Raw genomic sequence first — 21,373 nt, forward strand, 5'->3', positions numbered from 1 at the left:
CCACGGATGCAGCAAAGATGATGACTCATCTGCAAGAGAACCAGGATAGCACTCCCGCTCCTTCGGGAATTGCTTCTGCAGAGCCCTTGGGATCAGAGGAGAGCTGGGAATACATCTTGGAAGTTCCCCTCGCTTTAGATCCAGTGCTGCTTCCATCCCATGTGAAGTTGGGGAAGGAAAAAGCCATGTACAACTAATGGAGAAGCAGAGGAGGGAAGGAAAGACCTTGGTCTGCCGGTTCCTGAATTTTCACAAGGGCTTAGCCCACCTGCTCTTTGCAGATAATCCTGCTCCGGAGGAAAGTGAGTAAACTGTGCCAACATGGCCTTTCCCCTGGGTAACCAGCTCAGAACCCGGCAGCTGCTGTTTTGTTCATACAAAAGCCATGAACTCTGCAGTGTTTTCTGCTGCCTATGATGATTCTCTCTCTTATTTGGCTGTGAACTTTGTCCTTGGGGGTGGGGGAGTGCAATGCTGGACTTGCCTTTCCTATGGCCCTGGGTGGAGGCTATCAATCTTGTCCTCTGCCTGCTCCACGTAAGGGCAGATGTAGAAAACAAGCCCGATTTATTCCCCCCCACGCCTTCAAGGTTGCCGAGGGTATTGGCACTGAGTCGGGCAGGCCGGCAGAACTCCAAGCGTATGGACGGATGCACTGGGCATTGCCCAGAAGGTTGGAGAGCAGTCAGGGGCTGTGTGGCCAAGTCACAGCAAAATGAGAAGGGAGACACACAATGAAACAATCCGTTGTGGATCCGCTTTCAGGCTTGCTCCTTGTTTACTGGCCCCTGGGCTCAGCTCAGCTGGCGCAGTCACCCAAGCCACCACGGAGACCCTTCAAGGAAGCATCCCCCAAACAGTGTCTAGAAATCCTACAAACCCCAGCACCAGTGGTGTAACATGAAACAATTGCACTCACAACATGTGTGTCTGTTGTTTCCTTAGTGCGTTTTTATTTCCCCTACAGTTTCTGATCCCTTTCCTTTGAAAGAGTCAAGCTGGTCTGTGGCATGAACGTGTTCGTCTAATCCGGCCCTGTCCTGCATGCTTTGTCATCTGAAGGACTGGACTAGCTCCTGGAAGGACTATGGAATTGCTTCTGGGTTGTGTCCTGTGAAAGCAAACATCACGGCTGTGGTGGTGATGGGGGTGTCCGCCACTTCCTTGCACCAAGCTGGATTTTCAGCTTAGGAGGGAAAGGAATCCAGAGGCAGGTAAGAGTCACCTGACCCTGTAGAGGTCTCAGTTTCCAAGCGGGAGCAGTTGGGAGCTTACTGGTGCAAAAGTGGGGTGACCGGGGGCGGGGGGCATTTCTGACTAGCTTAATAGTGACCTGATGGGCTGGAGGACATGGGTATTTATTTACTATAGCACCATTAATGCACATGGGGCTTTGCCGGACACCTACGATGGCAAAGTCCCTGCCCCCAGGAGAGTCCTAGCCTGATTTTCACGAGGGCTGAGCTCCCACCCTTCCGAACAGCTTCAACAATTAGAGTTCCTGGAACCTAGGTTGCTGTATTTGAGGGTTCCCCCTAGTGATTTGGGGTCCTGCATTCTGCCCTGTGTCTAGGTTTGGAGCATACCTGGTCCACCATGCGCACTAGGGATGAAAAGCTAGTGACACTGATGTGGGGCAGCAGCTCGCTGCCGTGGGGCTGCCAGGAATCCACAAAGAGGTGAGAGGAGGAGGTCCTGGGGGTGCTCAGTCAGAGGTGAAATTGCTAAGCAAGCTGCAGGCAGCAATCCGTTCTTTGCAAGGGATTAGGTCGTGTGCTTGTCTGGGAACCTTGGGGGGGTGTAAACAGAGTGAGGGAGGCTGGGAGTCTCCTGTGATATTTATGGGAATGTGGGGTTGTGTTCACCCTTGTGGAGAACGGGGAAGATTGGGTATTAAATGGAGGGGGGGGGGGAGATAGAGTTAAAGATTGCTCTAGGCTGAAGCTCACAAATGTCGGTTTTGGGGGGGTTGCGTGAGTTTCATTTTCTGGGTGTCTGAAAGCAGGAAAACACCGAACTGCTAGTGAATACATGAGATGGTAGCCCTGGCCTGCTTCCTTTATCGGAGCTCGGGCCAGGTGATCACAGCGGTCACGTCCGGCCGTATCACCTAGGCGTGTATAATGGCCTGGCCAAGGCACTGGAACGGAACTCAGGAGACCCAGCTTCTGTTCCTGGCTCTGCCACGGACCTGTCGTGTTCCCTTGGTGTGAACTTACCCTATCTAGGGCCCCGTTTCCCCTCCCACCCTCAGTCTGCCTTGTCTGTTGAGGTTGTCAGCTCTTCAGGCACTGACCGCCTCTCCCTGTGTCTGTGTGTAGATCCTGCACAAAGGGGCCCTGATCTTGCTTGGGAATGGGATCCAGATCCACAGCTCCAAGTCTAATTCCTCCCAATGGATTTAGTTGCACATTGGATCCAAAACTACATGGGGACCCATTTGTCCCCATTCCAGTTCATCCCAAGTTGGCAGAAATGTCACAAGAACAGCTACTTTGATGGAGACTTAAGCCATTTAGGGCTGAAATCTCAGGAGAACAATCTGCAAGGCTTGTGTGCCATTGAATCCATCCTGATTCATCCTCTAACTCAAACGTTAGCCTAAACGAGATCAAAATCCAACTGCTCCGCTCTACTTTCTTTGAAAGGCATTGTAACAAATTTGTAGCCATCTAAAAACGTCATGCTTGTCACTATGCTGCACACCATGGCCACTAAGGACTCCATGGTGTGAACTCCAACACCACAACCCTACCACCACCCACGTACTTAATTTGAAGGAGAATCTCCATCAGATGTTAGCAATGTAGGGCCTATGACACACCATATAGCAGTTCTGATTCTGTTCAGAAGAGAGTGGTGTTGCACAGATGCCCCACCCAATTCATCACAATGAGTGGGCTTCATAAAACTTGTTTTCAGCCCCAAAGAGAGACTTTTTAACAAAGCTCTGGGGGGGGAGGGAGGGAGAGCTGCCTGTAGTTAACTTCTGAGAAGTCCAAAGTGGGTTGTTCTGTGACTTTAATTCTCTGAAGTGAGTCAGTCTGTCTCCATATCTCAAAAGCATTGACCAGTTCTGCACTCCCTCCCAGCCTCCTGAACGGTCTCAGCAGCGCCATCAGGGCCTGCCTGGGCCCGGAATAAATACCCTCTCATTCCCCAAACTGTCCCTCCCGCTCAGGGGAGGAAGTGCGCTGTCTGCCCGTCCTCTGGCTAACGAGAGGGCTTTGGTCTGCAGGGCTGCCACGCCGGCTCCTTTCACCAGCTCTGTATCGACTTAGCGTCTGCTGTGCTCGAGGCTTCGAGCGTTGGGTGCTTCCGACTCTGTCTGGAACCTGCACTGACCCTGAGGCCGGCAGGAGGAAGGAAACCATGTTTCCTTTTTAAAAAATCAAATCATCTGGGGCTGACCCTGCGTGGGACTGACCATCCGCTGGTGTCGGTGCCCTCAGCACTGGGCGTCTCTCAGGAGCAGCAGCCTTTCACTTTGCCGTCCCTTTTCCATTCTGCCCTGGCGTCCCATTAAACAGTCCAGCACCGTGCATTGTGGGAGCTGTAGTAGGAAGGTAGATGCTGGTTTGCTTCATTCCAGAAGCTGTCGGCCTGTGACTTTCTCTGCCCTTTTCACTCTCTCGTGACAGTTGCTGAGGTTCACGGCGTTCCCGTGGGATGCATAACACACGTAAAGACCAACGAGTTGTGTGTTGTGGCTGCTCTGAGACCCAGGCTGGGACCACAAAGATTAGCAGCCCACAGAGAGCAACGGTCCTTTCCCTCCCGCCATGCCACCATCCCCCACCCATGGTGCTTTCAGCCTCCAGCCGTTTCCAGCATTAGCTGCATTTTGATTCCTGTGAAGGAAATCAACCCAAACTGCAGCAGTCTGGAAACCGCTTTTCTTCCCCAGGCTTCAGCCGCTATTTGAAACTGACGGAACAGTCCCTTGTATTAAAATAAATTACAGCGGTGCTGGGCAGCTGGAGCATCGATCTGCTTCATTTGGAGCAGCTGCTCAGCCCATCTGAAAATCAGGGGCCTCGGTTCTACAGCCGGAGCCTCAAACCCCAGTAACGTTCTTGCACATGGAGCTAGCCGGCTTAGGTCCTCACATGGCAGAGCATCTGAACACCTCACTCTCTCGTAATGTGGTCATCCTCACAACCCCTCTCGGAAGCAGGATGTTCGATCCCCACTTTATGGTGGGGGATCCAAGACGCAGGGAGACTCGGGCTTGCCACAGGTCGCACAAACTGCCTGAACCTGGGTTTCCCACGTCTTCGGCTAGGGCCCTACTTTTTGGCCCCTCAGCCATTCTAGGCATACCCTCCCCTTCCTTTGATTGGCGCCATTCCTTCCCAAGGATTCTAAAGCCCGTTACAAACTACTGGCCAAACGGTGACGTGTTGACTCCTGTTTTACGCCCTCCTAACTTGAGCAATGCTCCTGATGAAGTCACCCGGGAGCTCTGCCTGAGTAAAAAGGGAGCAGGAATGACCTCAGCATTTGGGCTCATGTCCACGCAGCAGCACCCCTGCAAAGCACCTCCCTCTGGGTTGGAGGATGGTACCCAAGCTGGGCCCAGCCTGCTGCAGGACAAGCTCTCCGGAGGAAGACAGCTAAATCCTCCCTCCTGTGCAAGTGTCATGGCCACGTAGAGTGGACAGGTCCTGGGTTTTTACGGTCTCATTCCAAAGGACCCCTCGAAGCAGTAAACAGCGCGGAGCTCGGGGTGAGTCGACTTCGCTGGGATTTGAACCTTTGGCTGCGGCATTTCAAAGCTGATGCTCAAACTGCTCAGTCCTCTCTTGTGCCTGCAATGCAGAAACCTGTCCTGCTTTGAAACGAATGCCTAGAGTCCTCCAGTGCCGTGCAGTTTCCGGATGCCTGGGAGATCAGAGAGCTGTTTGCACTAGGAGAAAACCTCCCAGCTCCAATCTGGTTCTGTTCAACTCCCCTGCTTGTTCAGGGGTCGCAGAGAGGGCAACGTCCACCCTGCCAGTGGCAAAGACCTTCTCTACCGCCAGCCTATCTAGGGACCACCCACCAATCACAGACTGCGTGACGTGAATCGGTGCACAGGCTGCTCTGGTCATCCCATGCGGGGCCAGTGCTGGAGCTCAGAATGCTTTTGCCTTCCCCTTTCCCTCTCCCCTCGGCGTTCTCAGTAACTGCTCAGACGAGGGATCGCTCTGATCTCCGGCAGCGGGTCCCCTCATTGCACACACCACACCGGGGCTGCTTTGCCACCCTAGAGTTTCATCCTTGGCACTTGGAAACTCCTGCTGGAAACAGACCTCTGTGTGTGTCACAGGTGAGGAGGTCACCTGGTCCCAGAGGATCTGAAGATTAGGTCAAGGACTCTGAATTGGACCCAGAGACCCCTGAATACCCTCCTCCCTGTGGCTCAGAGGAGTTTCCAGCTAATGAGATGTATTAGGCAGCGGAAGTGTCTCCCAAGAGGACTGGGGGAAGCTAGTTTACAAGAAGATTGGACAAAACACTAGACAATGTGCCGTCGGAAAGAACCCTGCGTTGGCTGGAGGGAGATGAAACGGGGGCTCTCACAGTTCTTTTCAGTCTCTAGAGTCGATGATGAAGGTGATAATTGGACACAACACTTCTTCTGACTGTTTGAGGGTGACGCGGTCTCTTTCCAGTTACTCCCCTCACCCGCTGTAACCTTCCAATGTCCCTCCCCCCACAGATCAAGCAGCCACATGTTGTATCACAAATTAGCTTTATTTTTCTCTTATGATTGTAAACAAGAATACAGTACTTTCCAAATCACATGGAACAAGAGTCTGTGCAACAATGCAGTGAGTTTTCAAATGTCCAAAGTGCCTCTTACATTCGCTTCCTTTCCAGATTCGTGCAACCCTGAAGAAGGTACAGTACACTGAACAGCTGTCCTCTGAATCTGAATTTTGAATTTGGCTAACACACAATCCGTCTCCACGGGGACAGAAACTTTAGTTAATTGAATAGTCTGTAGTGCAATGGTTTAGAAAGCTACTCCTGATTGGCTGAGCCCTTGGGTTTTTATAAGCACAGTCTAGTATCGCCGCATACCCTTTTTCACTCCAGATACAGTTAAACGCTCCATTACCTAATACTGCCCAGGGTACTCAACATGCAAAAGGATCCTTCATTATTTTTTGTATTAAAACATAGTGAACACTAGAGGGCAGCAAACTACAGAGTTGGGGAAAATCTATTGTCTTGAAAAAGCTGGGCATAAATAACAATAAATTAATAAACAATACATAAACATTTTTTAAAAGCTGGTTTAGTTCTGGTCCATTGTTATGGGGGAAACAATGGATCTTTTATGTAGGAAATAATATCTGAAGATCTGAGGTAATTAACAGGGCTGTATAAAAGCCAAAAGAACTGAAAGAGAGTCTCATTTAAAAAAAAATAATAATAATGCACCATATTGTTTCAAAGAAAACATTTATGCAGGATCTCTCTCACACTCATGTATGCACACTCACACACATACTTATTATGGATTAAAAAATAAATATTTTTTTCTTCCGTAAATTCTAAAAGTGGAAAAATAAAGGGAGAGAGCAGCTCATGCACACAAGAGAAGGGGACTCCGAAGAACACGGCATCTTTAAGAGCTCTCACAAAATCTCTGTGGTTGTGCAAAAAAGGGGAACATCATGTGCAAAGGAGTCTTTGGACCAAGAGCTGATGAGTCAGACGTCGCTCGGAGATCTGGACCTGAAAGGCATTGTGGAAGAGAAGCACCCACAGCACACAGTCCACAGAACTTTCTGGATCTCTTGGTTCCTGAAGGCATAGATAACTGGGTTAATCATGGAGTTGTAGGTAGCAGGGAGGATGGTCATGTAAGTATAGAGGGCTGGGTAGGTGTAATCTCCCAGGAGGCAGTAAATGGCAAAGGGCAGCCAACAAGAAGCAAAAGTCCCCAAGATGACAGCTAAGGTGGAGATGCCTTTCTTGGTGGTGACGTAGTGCGAGGTGGCCAGGAAGTGCCTCTGCACAGCAATCTGGTGGGCGTGCCTGCAAACTATCTTGCAGATCTGAATGTAGAGCTGCAACATCACGGCAAAGACCATGAAGAAGGAGATGGAGAGGATGATGAGGTTGTTCTTGGTCAGGGGCTTCACGATGCTGCAGGTGGAGACGTCTTTCAAGCAGTTCCAGCCCGTGACAGGCAGCAGCCCGAAGCAGCTGGAAAACCCCCAGGTCAGGATCAGCATGATGTAAGTCCGGGTGACGGTCCTTTCCGAATAGTAAGTCAGTGCGTTGTAGAGGGAAAGGTAGCGGTCTATGGTGATGGCCAGCAGGCTGCCCACGCTGGCGGTGAACGAGGTCACCAGCAGCCCCACAGTGATGAGGTTCACCGCCTGCGACTGGATGCAATAGACAAAGGCGAAGTGAAATATCAGCCCCAGGCCGGCCAGAAGGTCAGCCGTGGCCAGGCTGCCGATGAGCAGGAACATCGGAGTCCGGAAGGCAGGGGTGGAAAATATGATGGCTACTACAATGGCGTTCTCACAGGAGATGATGGTCCCAGAAATGCAAAGCACCACATCCCAGGGATTCAAGGCAAGAGGTTGCACCACCGAGTCCAGGTTCAAGGAGCTGCTGCTGCCGTTGCTGGCTGCAAACCTGCCTTGCTGGCCTCCAGTGGCGTTGTGGGCCATGTCCTTGTTCATGATGTCCTGGGGTGACCTGCAAAGACATAGCCCCCACTTCCATTTAGCGTCATCCTGCACATACAAAGGCTCTGACGTGCAAACTGACTTGCACCCGTGAGTGACGCGTGAGCATCTGAGCACCGCTCAGTGTCCTTTGGTGACAGACGGCGGGGACAGGCTCACCCATCTTGCTGCCCCTTGGCTTGCTCCAAGAGTTGGCTCTGATAAAGGCTTACAAGCTAGGCTGGAGTGCAGCGTGGGTTGACTGGAGCTACCCCGGTGTGCGGCTTGTTTACTATTTGCTCTTACGGGGAGGCCATGTCTGGTCAGTTTTGCACTTGTTTTTGCTCTTGTGCAAGCAGACAAAAAAACAACAAAAAGAGGGGTGGAGAAGGGGAGGGGGGCAGAAAAATAACTCATCCCGCTATCTCCTGGTGCTTCTGCTGAGCTGCAGGGACGCATGCATTGCACAATTTGAGTGGATAAATACTCCACAGCGGCAGCTCCATCTCCCCCTCTCAGGGCGCGTTTATTAACTTAGCACCAAGTGCTGACTTGGTAAAGTTTATGGAGCTCAATATCAGTAATGGAGGGAGCAGGCTGGGCAGCGCTGCTGTGACCATTAGCCTGATTACCCCCCCCCCCCTTTAGTGCTCCATCACTTGCTGGGGCTCTGGCAGATCGATGGAGCGGACTCGGGGCGCGTCACCCCGCCAGGAGCTTGTTTCAGCGCCGCAGCGGTGCATCTTCCTCCCTGGCACGGGCATTCCCGAAAACACTTATTTACACTCCCTCCTGCCTGCTCTGTGTTTTAATGCCGCTCTCTGCAAAGTGGCAGGCGCGTTATAACCCCCTGCCCGAGGCTGGCCCGGGAGCCTTTTCCGCCCCTACCTGCTGGCTCGTGGAGCAGGACGCTGCTCTCCATTGGGGGGGTGCAATATCTAACCCCCCCCCCTTAAACATTATTTTGCTCCTCTGCAAGATCTGACGCTCCCGCGGCTCCAGGTGCGAAAAGGGGGGGCCCCCGAGCTGCTACGCCCCCCCGCTCCCCCGGCTGCAGAGGCCAAAAAAGCTCGCGCACGCCCTGCAAGGGGCGCCCCTCACCTGCTGTGCCGGCCGGGGCCGGGGCGTCCTCGCGGCGCTGCTGCTGCTGCTGCGGCTCGGCGGGTGCTGGGGTGCTGCAGGCGGAGGGCTCGCTCCCATGTGCGGCCGCAGTGCGGGGCCGGCGGCGCGCGGAGTTATAGTGAATTCGCCCCGTTCGGCGGGTGACTCACTGCCTTGTTTTTTGCCGCTGCCGGAGCCGGGCAGCGCCGCCTGGCTCGCCGCTGGGGTGACGTCAATGAGCCGCCGGAGCCAATCAGCTGCGGGCCCAGGGCCGGCGCGCGCCGCGCGGCATAGTAATCGGGTTCCCACTGGAGAATTCCATTCATAAATCCCCCCCCCCCCCCCGCCCCGACTCCCCAGGGCTCGCTGCTGGAGCGCTGACGGCCGGGTGCCTCCCTCCCACCCCCACCCCCCCGACTCCCACCTGTCCTTGCAGCGCCCGCAACCGGAAGGCGGAGAGGGGGAGGAGGGGGTGCAGTGAGGGGGCAGCCCTTAGTTGCTCTGCCAGAGTCTCCCCCCCACTTGGGGGGCTGGGCCCCCAGCAGAGGCTGTGCGCCGGAGCGGTGGGTGGGGTCCTGGCATGCCCGGGGCGGGAGACGTGTTTGCTGTAAACTGCTGCTGAGAAGGGGGGGGGGGGGCTGGGCTGCCCGTGCAAGGACGGGGGGGGGGGCAGCATCAGGCGGAGGGGGAATGGGAGGGGTCGGTGTAAACCCCCGGCGGCCAGTGGCTGGGAGCTGGGCCTGGGGGATCTGCTCGTCCCTTGCCCTGGCACTGCTGGCTCAGCCCGCCCGAGCCCCCCCGCATGTCGCTGCGAGCCGCCCCGGGTCTGGTTTTGGGGGGGCCCGGGTTCCAGCCCTAGCAGGGGTGCAGAGACTGGGCGCTCTGCAGGGGGTTGAACGGCTTCCGGGGGTGCCCAGCCCTCTTAAGCCAAGCCTGCAATGCTCCCCCCCCCCCACGCACATCAGCAGAGTGTGGGGTGGGGAGGAGGGAAGCGGGCCCCCCCCTGCAGCGTGCCCCTGGTCTCAGACAGGCCGAAGTGAGTGATCCTCGGCCTCCTCCCCGGCTAGGGTTTCACAAACAAGCGCTGAATAATTCATTGCCTGGAGGAGAAATAATGCCAGGCCAGGAGGGCTGGCAGGGAACTCGATCTCCAGGCAGCCACCAACCCCTTCCCGACAGGGCTAGGGCTGTGCTCGGAGAAATGCCACGGGGTTGCAGGGAAGTGATAAGTGTGCATGGGCTGCAGGGGCCTTGAGGTAGTGGGGGGGGGGGAGAAATCCTCCTCTCCCTGTGTGTCTTTGGGGAGGGGGAGAGTCATCATCATCATCATCACACCGGTCCGGGGTGGCGGCGGGGTCTTTCACAGCCAGGCCTTTCCCTCCCCCGCTCCGCCAAAGCAGGTGTCAGCAAAAGAAGCAGGCTGGATCCGGTGTGTGCATGTGCGGTGTTGGGAATTGCACTCCCAGCCTGCGAGCTGGGGGGTGCTTCCTTGAATCGCTCTCACTGCAGAGAACTTTACAGGCAGCAGCAGCTGCTGCACTGAATTCCAGCAGGCCTAGATGTACCAGCTGGTTCGATCAGGCAGAACCACAAGGCCCGGGGAACCCAGGGGAGAAAAGGAATCAGACTGATTGATTACTTTTAAGAAGCTGCGTCCTGGTTTCCCTTTGCCCTTCTCCTGCATTTAATGGTTTAGTGCTCCAGGATTGTGGCCATGGAAGAGCTAGGAGCTAATAACAGACACGATTCCTGAGGAAGGGTTTCTTCCTTTCCTGCAGTTAAAACTTGGCTACAAAGCCCAATGAGGTTGGTGGACAGCTCTAGTGTAAGAGCCGTGGTCATCAATACCCCCCCACACCACCCCACCTTTCAAGATCCATGGGTCCTACAACACATTCCTATAACAACACCACCTGGTGTACCTCGTTCAGTGCATCAGCTGTCCCAGCAGCAACTATGTGGGTGAAACCAGACAATCACTAAGCTGTCAAACGAATTCAGGCAGAAAAATAATAAAAGACAAAAACACCCTATCATCACCTAGAGGCGAACACATTTCACAAAGCGACCACTCCATAGCTGACCACTTAGTCCTCATCCTTAAAAGGAAACTGCCCAACATCTTAAAAAGATGAGCCTGAGAACTTACATTCATAACTGTGCTGGCCACTCAAACCAGTGATGCTGATTTTATGGGCCACTTTGTAACGCCCCCTGCGGCCTGCTAACCCTGCGTTGTCCTCGCGCTTCAGAGATGGTAACTGCCCACTTCATTTTACGGGGTCGCCTGCATCTTGTGTGAACTCTTCTGCTTAACATCTGTCCCTTTTTGTATTTAGCTGCCACACGCTCCAGAATGACCTGAAGAGCTCTGTGAATCTCAAAAGCTTGTTCCTTCCACCAGCATAAGTTGGTCCATTAAAAGGTATCACCCCACCCACCTTGTGTCTCTCAGGCCAGTGCTACACTACAAACGCACATTGGTACAACTATGTGACACTCACTCAGGGCTATGAAAAATCTGCCCATCCTGAGCCACGTTGTCCTACCAACCTAACCTCTAGTGTAGACAGTGCTATGTCGCCTCTTGACATAGAGATCGCCCCCTCTTGTGGAGGTGGGTTAACTACACCCCTGGGAGCTCTCCCGTCCACATAGCAGCGTCTTCACTTAAGCACCACAGTGGGGCAGCTGCCCCGGTGCCGTCAGTGCAGTGTGCGTAGACAAGCCCTTAGTAAGAGTTTGGTGTTACTGTTAGTGGGCTGCTAAAGGTTTTTCCCCCAGGACAACACATTTGGCTTTTTGCCTCTGGCTAATCGGGGAAAGGAAGAAGGGGACATGTGGAGATGCCAGGGTCACTCCGAAGTGGAGACGAGTCAAATTGTCTAGAGCATGAGGCTCAAAAGACAAGAAAATGCCCAAATATTGTTAACCTGGTTGCTAGCGTTTCTAGGACACTCGTAGCTGAGGCGCTCAAAGCTCCTTGCAAACGGTAATGGAGTCTGAAGGCTGACTTGCCAATGACTAGACTAGACAGACTTGCCAATGACTGATTGGGTGTAAATCTGGAGATAGAACCCAGGAACCCTGAGTTCAGCACTGGTCACTAGATGATACCCCAGCTCACGCTGCCTTTTTGTGGTGCATGTCTTTTTAGTCTCAGGAACGAGGCTTGAATTCAATCAGAAGTGTTTATTCCCACTGCGGGGGCTGGAGAGCAATTAAAGCACAAGCGTTTCTCACTGGGGGTTTATTGCAAAAAACAAGCCAACAAAACCGAAAGGAAATGAATTGTGTTTTTTACACAAAAGATGCTTTCCAAATGTGAAAGCCACTAAAGTGAATGAAACGGACGATGTTTATACCCCTTACGGCTGAAGCTTTCACCAATGGACTATCAAGCAGCTGAAGTTATATAATAGCCCAGTGCAAGTCATACATCTGTAATTAGATCCTGGTAGAGCAGGCAGGCTGTGGAAGAGCCGCTTTGAAGTTTGTAGGGTCGGACTCTTTAGTTGCACCGGCTGAATAATGGATACTTTTGTCCTGAAATAACAAAAGAGATGCAAATTTGATCTGGCCATAGGTGCCACCTGCCAGGCTATTTCTGGGCCCAACAAACCAACCTGCTCTTGATCAGGGCTAGGCTCACGTTACCCCATGGGGGCTTTTGAGCAAGGAGCTGTTGATGGTGCTGAAATACTCTCGCTGAATCTTGCTCTTCAACACGTAGAGGCTGGCAAGAGAGCAACAGGCCCCCGGGCGTTGGGCATCTGGCTTTTCCTTCCACAACGTTGAAACCAGGGCTTTCAAACGTCAGATTTTTGCTGTTGTTCAGCTGCACGTTTTCTAAAAGGCTTTTCAGGGAAAGTAAATGACATGTGGTTATTATCTTTGCCATTGATCTGCCTTGTTGGGATCTCTGCAGATCAAACCCCCTTGTGTTTGGAGCTGTACCTTCACATGGTAATAGGCAATCCCTGCTCCGCAGAACTCACAGTTGAAACCAGCGGTTTTCAGCCCACGGGCTGCTTGCTGCCCTGTCAGCACACAGCTGCGGCCCATGTGACATCCTCAGGGCCATACAGGTAGTGTATATATTGTGTGGATGCGGCCCACATAACACAGAAAAGCTGCATATGCAGCCCACAGTGGTCAGTGGGTTGAAAACCACTTATGGGAGGTGGATCCGACAAATGACCAGGAAGGAGGACAAGGGTGCAGCGAAAAGCTCATGTGGACTATAATAAGCAACTTGGAGTATAGCCGTCACAGCTACTGATGCATAGAGTAGACGTTGATAGAACATGAAGGCATGGTATAGGGGTTGTACTGGCTAGTTTTATGTGGGATGGCTGTATTATTTACAACAGGATATCAGCATTCTGTATCTTTTCAGGTTCCTATATTGGGCCCATCACCATGGTATCTGTGCACCTCTCAATGACGTTCGAAGCAATGTGATTCGTATCTGTGGTTCCTTCTCCTTTCTTCTCTCCACAGGGAAATTGCGCGTGTGTGTTTCAATGATGTGATCTGTGCTTTTGCCAGCGAAGGCCGGGTTGAAAGTAGTGTGCTTTGCACTTGGAAGAGAACATGGTTTGTTTTTCATTGTCCCTGCCCCTCCTGAGCCGTTGTGCTGGTGCCACAGCTTCCTTCCTTCTCTCTCCAGAGCTGGCTGCATTTCAGCAGAGCGATTCACGCATGTGCAGTTTATACAACCGGTGACACTCGTGAAGCATCTTGGGACCCACTCGAAGGCCAGTGTAAGATCATTAACACCATTGTCTGAAGCTATAACTGTGCTTAATGGCTTCTCCTGCCATCACTGCATTACCAGTGCTGCTTTATACAGTCACAGTGGAGTCCCTGGAGCGGGAAAGACGCTCTCTGTCAAACCAAGTTGCCTTCTACCGCTGCTTTGTTTACGTGCCCAGGTAACAGATTTTTAATGGAGGTGGGAGATGTGTGCCTGAAGGGAAGGGGAACATCTTTGAATGGCTGGAGTCATTGGCCTTATGTGTCTCTGTGGGGAGACATCAGATAATAGCGCTTGGCACTTACACCGCACGCTCCCTTTCTCAAAGCAATATACAGATAGGGAGGTAGTTACGTATCAATACCGACATGGAGAGGAAGGTTGGTCTTTGGCAACAGCATTAGATTGAATTCAGGAGCTGTGAGAGCCATTGACTCCCCGTCATCTTGGCCAAGTCACTTCCCCTTCCTGTGCCTCCCAGCCTTTGTCCGGCCTGTTTAGACTGTTAGCTCGTCCATGTCTGTACAGCCCAAATTGTTCTGAGTCTCCCAGGCAGGAGTAAACCTTTCCTGCCTGCGGCGCTTTCCATCAGCATCAGGCTCTTCCTCTGGCTGTGTGTTCAGCGCTAGATTAATTCGAGGGACTAGCGATGAAACTTTTATCTTTTGTTTCGCACGCTTCACGTGTTCTTAAAAACCCACCCCCAGCCCACGGCAGGAAACTGATGCGCTCCTCGTCAGTTTGCTGTTCCCTGGAGGCCCCTGTGTGACTCTCTCTCCCAGCCAATGGGGATTGTGTACAGAGGCTGTATCCAGTATCTGACTGGTTAGGCAGGGCCCAATCCTGGACCGAGCTGACTGCAGGGGAGTTTTGTGGAGGTAGAAGGGTGGGAAATGAATCATGACTCCTCAATTATAGCATCAGCATGCAGACGCTGGTGCAGCCTCCATGCCCACTATGCCCAGCCTTTGCACTCAACAGAGTTTACTGGTGGGGGTCTGTGTAGCCATGGGTCCGCTGGCCCCCTACTTTCCTCTGTCCCTGCCCTCAAGCCTGGGCTGGCTTAAGGCAATCTGGTGTCCTAGCTATGCCATGACACAGGGTCCCCTTGTGGCTTCACTTCTGGCCCTGCCCTTGCCAGCACCCACACCCCAGCAGGGGCCCCCTCTCTTTGGGAGCAGCAAGGGCTCCTTCCCCACTCCCCCCAAGAGGTAAGGGGGCAGTACTTACACCAGGAGCTCAGAGAGCGATGGGTGCTCTGCACTTCTGAATATCAGGCCCAAGTTGGGCAGCCAAGAACTGTGGCCGCTTCTGAAAATCCAGGCCGACCTGACTTACTCAAGGGCTTGCAGTAAACCAGGAAGGGAACTCAGGAGTCCTGGCTCGGGGTATTTTGCAGTGACAGTCTCAGCAGGGTGGCTGTGGGGATTGACCGCCCCTGTCATCCCTAGAGGGGATCCCTGCAGGGCAGGGCCATGTGGGGGAAGGTCGCCCTGCCTCTGTGCTTACCAAGAGGACACTGATTGCCAGCGCTACCGATCTGGGCCCTTTCATGATTGCCCCCACACGTGCCCTCCCTGGACCTGCCTGCACAGGTGTGCTGCCATCTCGGGCACAGTTTGGGTCTTAAATCAAAGAACCAGAGTCTCATGGTCCTGCCTTTTGAGTCTCTCCAGGCAATTCAAATGAGCTTGCTACTCAATTTCCCCCACTCCTGGGAGGGGGCTGGAAAAGCCTCTGTCTGTGTGTGGGTGTACGTGAGGCATTGCACTGACCTTGGGAAGCAGGATTCAATCTGATTGTATTCCTCACTCAATTACCTCCGCTCCTCACCACCCACATGGGCCAGGTGCAGAGATGGTAGTGCCTGCACCCTCTTGACTGGCTCTGCTGGGAATTTGAATGGCCTCGGGCTAAGGTTAGCGACCAAATGAATTGGCAGAGGACACTGCAGTGCGTGTGTGTGTATGTGTGTGTGTGAGATACATACAAAAAAGCTAAGCATGCGGCCCATGACAGCAGCACTGAACTGCTGTGTTATGAATCAATCTGCGTAGGATGCACTGGACTGGTGACTCATTTTGCTGCAGAGGCAATTTTCTTCCGATGTGCTCGAGAGCAAAAACAGCTTTTACACACTTGCAATCCTTAGTGTTTTCTGCATCTCAGCACACACCACATAGCCTTCCCGCAGGGAGAGTTGGTGGAGGGGAGACAAAGAAAGGTCTCTGCTCCCTGGACAATACGAGCAGTGACTATTCGTCACACCTCCACCCCTAAAGACTTAAAGGTGGAGTTAGTACAAACTATGTAGACGTGTCTCGTACATTTGTCAGGAGGGAAAAGATCATTTACTGGCATTACAAGGCAGGGAAGCCAGGTAGACTTGAACAGAAGGTATAAGGTAGGCAGAAATGAACTTTAACACTTATTTACCCAGCAGAACTCACTAATACAAGATCATTATTGGCAGAAGGTGCTGAGTAGGATTTTTTTTTAGAGGGGATTAGATGTTAATGTAATTAACAAGAATATTATCCAACGTGACAATAATGCTAGGATAAACAGTGGTATCCGTCCTCATACGCCAGCCAACCGCTGACTCCTGGGGTTAGGGAGACATTTGTCAGAGCGTTCTCACTGCCAAATTGTCCATTTTGGGAGCCTTGCACGTTTATTTATAATGGCCCTGGTCAGAGGCAGGAGAGCGTATTAGACGGATCTCGTGTTTCCAAGCCATTCACCAAGCAACCTAAGACGATATATTACTGCTCCTGGCACCAGCCAAGAAACATCGGAATACTGACCTGGGGGTTCTGGTCAAATTCCAGCTAATTGCCTTCTGTCTACCTAAAGGTTCCCCTTCCATTTCAACTGGACGTAGGTCTTGTGAACACTCATAATTGGCGGGTCAATATTGTCCTGATAAAATATGTGTGGCAACATTGTATGTGAAGTTATAGGGTTCCCCTGTCTGGTGCTATTAACACATGTTCCAAACTGAGATTGGCAAACAGGCCTGTCTCAAGCAAAGGGCTGTGGGCTTTCCTTAATTTGCATTTAAGCAGTGAACAGAGTCATCATGCAGCAAGGGAAATGGGTGAGGAAAAGCAGCAGGGAACATCCTTTCCTAGAGACATTCTGTCTCCTGAATCTCAGATGGAAAATGTTTTCCAAGGGGGGAAACTGGCACTATAAAAAGGTGAACACACACCGCAAGGCACCTGTGCTCTTTCCGTCTGTGTCCATTGATTCACTACACCAGAAGGGACAAAAGGAAACTTCTGTTGAACTGTAGAAGGGGTCCGGGTCTAAGAAATTTGGTCAGGACGGCTGCTGAGAGGGTATGGCGAGAGAAACGTTGCTCGAATCTGATATCATTTGTTAAGTTAGGCACCGGAAAGCCTTTTAACTTTGTTTTCTTGTAACCATTTCTGACTTTTATGCCCCATTGCTTGTACTCACTTGAAATCTATCCCCTTGTAGTTAATAAACTTGTTGTTTTAGCTAATCCGGCGTGTTTCAATTGAAGTGTCTAGGGAACGCCATTTGGGATAACAGTGTGCATATTATTTCTATTAAAGAAATACGGACTTTATATAAGCTGGTTTTGTCCAGGAGAGGGCTGGGCAGTCCAGAATATACATTTTTACGGGGGGGGGGGGGGGGAGGGACTAGAATTGGGGTGTGTGTGTTGGGGGTCACCCTGCAATATAACCCAGGCTGGTGAAGAGCCAAGGTGTGGCTGGCTGGCTGCAGCACACACTGACCCAGCTGGAAGCGATTTGCATGCTGGCGGCTGCTTGTCAGCCATCTAGACGGGAGGCTACAGCAACAAAGCAGTGCAAAGGGACCCCAGGTTAGAGGGCAGGAGTGACACAGCTGCTCACTAGGCTGGATTGTACCCGAGGTATGTCACACCCTGTCCCCATCTCCTTCTCCCACCCAGGCTTGCTGGCTGTGGCTGGGCCAGCTGCAAGATGCCCTATTTCCCCCTGCCCGGGGAGCAGTGGATGTGAAGAGAAAAGTAGAACATGATCCAATGTCCGGAAGCTGCAGCTAGATAAATTCAGACCGGAAACAAGGCGTACATTTTTAACAGTGAAGAGTAATTAACCATGGGAACAATTTACTCAGGGTCGCGGAGGATTTGCCATCAGGGACCATTTTAAAATCAAGATTGGATGTTTTTCTAGAGGAAAATCTTCTCTAGGGATTATTCTGGGGAAGTTCTCTGGCCTGTGTTACGCAGGGGGTCAGCCTGGTCGATCACAACAGCCTCTGCTGGCCTTGGCATCGATGGAACCATGAAGGTCAGCGTGTGGAGAGCAGAGTCCAGCGTCCATGTAGGCGGGGAGACAGCCTCTTCCTCTGTGCTGAGGTAACAGTCCCTTCTCGAGGGGAGGCTGCCTGGCTGCACCGGACACTCATGAAATGTCGCCCTGTGGACAACCTTCTCCTTGGCCAGGCTAGAACCTCGCCCCTGCCCGTTCTGGAGCACTGAGTAGTGTTGCTGTGTTGCACCCCAGAGGTAGCTGCAAGGTGCCCAATCCTGGGAGGTGCACAGACAGCCTCGCTCAGCACTTCCCTGTCGAAGGTATTATCCAGCCCCGCTATCTTTGTCTCTAGCAGCTCATAATCTTTAACGTATTTATCCTCAAAACACGTCCTTTGGACAGACGGGGCACGGAGGCCCAGAAAGACTACGTGACTTAGCCAAGGTCACAGAGGTGATCTGTGGCGGACCAGCGCTCAAGTCGCTGGCGCACACACTAACCACAGGACCAACCTCCCTCCCTGCCGCCCTGACTCTGGGAAGTGCTTTTGGATACTCCCGAACATAAGAGCCGATTTGTATTGCTCCGTCGTGCAGAACCCTTTGGTTCGGCGTGAACTGGCTCCCCTTCCGTCACTGACTTCTCACGAGCTGCCCTTGTCGCTTGCCCTCCGCCTGTGTCAGAAACGAGCGCGCAGCCGTTTCCCTTGGCTGCAATGGGTACATGGGCGTTTCCACAACGCAATGTACCCCTGGTCCCTCTTGTCTGATCTGACACCGCGTCGGGTGTGGAACGCACGCCAGTCTCACCCATCTCTGCCAGCTCTGCTTTGCCATGCTCAGTCTGACGTTTCACCCTTTTGCCTGGTGTCCTGGTGGCTGGTTTGCACCCTGCTTTGGCAGGGCATTGATCAGCCAGTCTGAGTCGGAGCCATCCATCACCTCCGCAGACTCCCTAGAGCCCCTGAACCTGCCTGTTTGTTTGTGGGGATCACTGTGTTTTACTGGGTGTTTCCTCCCCCACCAGATCCCAAACCCAGGTGCCCTGAGTGGCATTAGGATGTCCTGGCTGAGCTACCAGTTCAGATGTCCAGGGATAATCGTGTGTTAACTACCACTGGATTTTAAGGCCGTTATTAAAATGTAACCACCTCCTAATAGGTCTAATTACGCAGCCACTCAGCCTCCTCCAACAACGCCTGGCTTTTAATAGTAATAATAATAATAATAACAATAATATAATATAATTAGGGTTTCACTTTTACACACTGGCTGCTTCCCACCCTGGTGTGAGTTTGGCTCTGGTGAAAGTTGCCAGCTTGGCAATCCTGGAGACCATGGGCGTCTGTGTATCTAGAGGCTCCCCGCTTCCTGCCCCCCTCCCCCACTGCTGCCTGCCCTGGGGGGGCATCTGTAGGGGTTGAGGGGAGGTCAGTCTCTATGGGGCCTAGTCAGTCTTTGGCCTCCGTGCTTGGGGGGCAGTTAGTGCCAGCTGTGATGTGGGATTTTATGACTCGCCTTGTAGGGACTGGACAGAGACCCAGCAAACTCGTTTCACACATACAGCCGACAGGCCCAGTCAAGGGAAGTTAGGTGCCTCAATTCCCGTGAGGCTCTGGGCCTAAGGTGCTGGGAGTGACGTGTCCGCTCGGCCGGGGAAGGCCATTCCCAATGGGCAGTGCAGCCGGATCCCCAAGGGAGCACCGGGTGCTGCTGGCGGGAGATGGAAGAAGCCATGTCACAAACAGGGCTCGAGGGGGGTTCGAAGCTCAGGTTGTGTCCATCAGATGCACAGTTAAGTCTGACCTGAATCCTGTGTCTGGCCCTCCCCCAGCGTGGGAGAGGAGAGACGTCAAGAACCTCCGTTGTCCCAACGCCACACACCATTGTGCGGACAAAGGAGCAGCTCCTCCAGTGCCCAGACGGCCCAGTGTCCTCTCCAGCAGGGGCCTCTCGGGCCCCAAAGCAGCAGGATCTCCCAGCACTGCTCTGAGCTGAGCGGCAGCCACAACCGAGAGGCGTTTTTCAGAAGAGCCCCAGGCAGCTGGGGAAGCTTTAACCCCGTGTGCCTCTTTCTGTCCCATTGGGGTCACAGATCACACCAGAAACTGAAGGACACCGTGACTGGCTGACCCGATCCTGGTGCCGAAGCCTTCGCTCCCCTTCGCCTGAGGGGCGTGTCACTGATCACCCTGGGCTCTGGGTGCATTAGCTCATCGTGACTGCAGCCTTCGCACCTCTCTGCCGGGACACTGCCTTGCTGCCCGGACATGCTACCTCCCCCACCCTGGAGCCAGCGCTTATCAGCGCAGCCACACCGCAGGGAGAGGCCATGGCCGCGTGCTGCGATGCCGCCGCGAAGCAAAGCGAAGCGAAGCCTGCGGCCTGGCTCGTCTCGCCCCTCGGCTTGGAGGCCAGACGCACAGACCTCAGGTCTCTCCCGATCACTGGCAGGGTGGATGCTGCAGACCGGCCCCTCCTGTGAGTCCCCAGGAAAGGTTAACATCCCAGCGTCTGGGAAAGCAGGAGTGCCCCCCCCCCCCCCATTGCTCCAATTCTTCCCTGGCTAAGCGTGCGCCGCACACCCAAATGTGCATGCAGCCGCACGCGCACGTGCCCTCCCGTGCCAGCGCTGTGAGACGGAGGAGGTGCTTCGCTTGTTAATTTCCACTGCCCATAAATAGGAGAGTAAAAATAAATCAATACGTGGAGCTTTATTAGGATTCCAGTCACCTCCGTGGAGGAGGCAGACGCGGCCAGGAGACACTCGTGCTGTCTGCAGAGATCCCCGGACAGACGGGGAGAGCCGGGTAGCGCCCAAACATGCAGCTGCGAGCCAGCCAGTGCTCCCCAGCTGTGAGCCACTGGACAGGGAAAGGAGCCCCACAGGGAGCCAGTATTTGCGGCTGGGATGGGGATGCCCGGACCCCACCGTGACTCAGGCTGATAGCCAGTGTGCCTAGCCTGGTCCCAAGAGCTGGCAGCAGCTTGGACTGGCACAACTGCCACCGTACGGCACCTCCTGCTGGGAGCTCTCCTGCCACGTTGTCTGCGGTGCCTCCTGTTGAGAGAAGCTGAGACTGCAGTCATGGAAGGCTTCCTACAGCCAACACTCCGGCGTCACGCATGCCTTTCCCCCTTTGGCTTCCCATCACCTGTCTACATCTCTCCCCGCTCAGTCCTGTCTCTTTAATCAGCCTCCCCTGCCGCCGTCACCCCCTTCAAGGCAAATTGCAGGGGTGTGATTCATGCAGGCCCAGCCCGCGGCTGGCGCTGATTAGGATTCCGTGCGGCACCTTCCCGTCCCCTCTGCCAATCTATCAGCGCTGAGCCAGCAGTCAGGGAACGGCTGTGCGAGCACCGCTGCTGCCGTGACTCCTTCGTTCCCGGGAACCGGCGTCACCAGGCACAGGCGGAACAGCCCCTCACTCCTGGGCTCGCCAGCTAAGGAAACGGTTCTCGCGCCAGCCCCAGCGCGCCCCAACATTGCAGCAGCCTGGCCCGAGCCCGCCAGGCAGAACTGGTGGTTCTGCCAATGGGTGAAGAATTCAAATGCAGCCC

General features: G+C 53.5%; 1 protein-coding gene across 1 annotated transcript; it reads right to left on the reverse strand.

Annotated features, from left to right (window-relative positions):
* Positions 1–5,720: 5,720 nt before the first annotated feature.
* On the reverse strand, positions 5,721–7,691 carry GPR3 (G protein-coupled receptor 3). The gene has a single exon (XM_067543361.1). It carries the CDS (start codon positions 7,689–7,691, stop codon positions 6,705–6,707), a length of 987 nt encoding a protein of 328 aa, XP_067399462.1. The 3' UTR covers positions 5,721–6,704.
* Positions 7,692–21,373: the final 13,682 nt, after the last annotated feature.

Source organism: Emydura macquarii, unplaced genomic scaffold, assembly GCF_026122565.2.
Source record: "Emydura macquarii macquarii isolate MOO-44397 ecotype Brisbane River unplaced genomic scaffold, CSIRO-AGI_Emac_v2 contig_820, whole genome shotgun sequence".
In the NCBI taxonomy this organism is placed as follows: Eukaryota; Metazoa; Chordata; order Testudines; family Chelidae; genus Emydura; species Emydura macquarii.

Bases quoted from the DNA above. Each gene is read 5' to 3' on its own strand.
- GPR3 (XM_067543361.1), bottom strand. From the start codon at position 7,691: ATGAACAAGGACATGGCCCACAACGCCACTGGAGGCCAGCAAGGCAGG.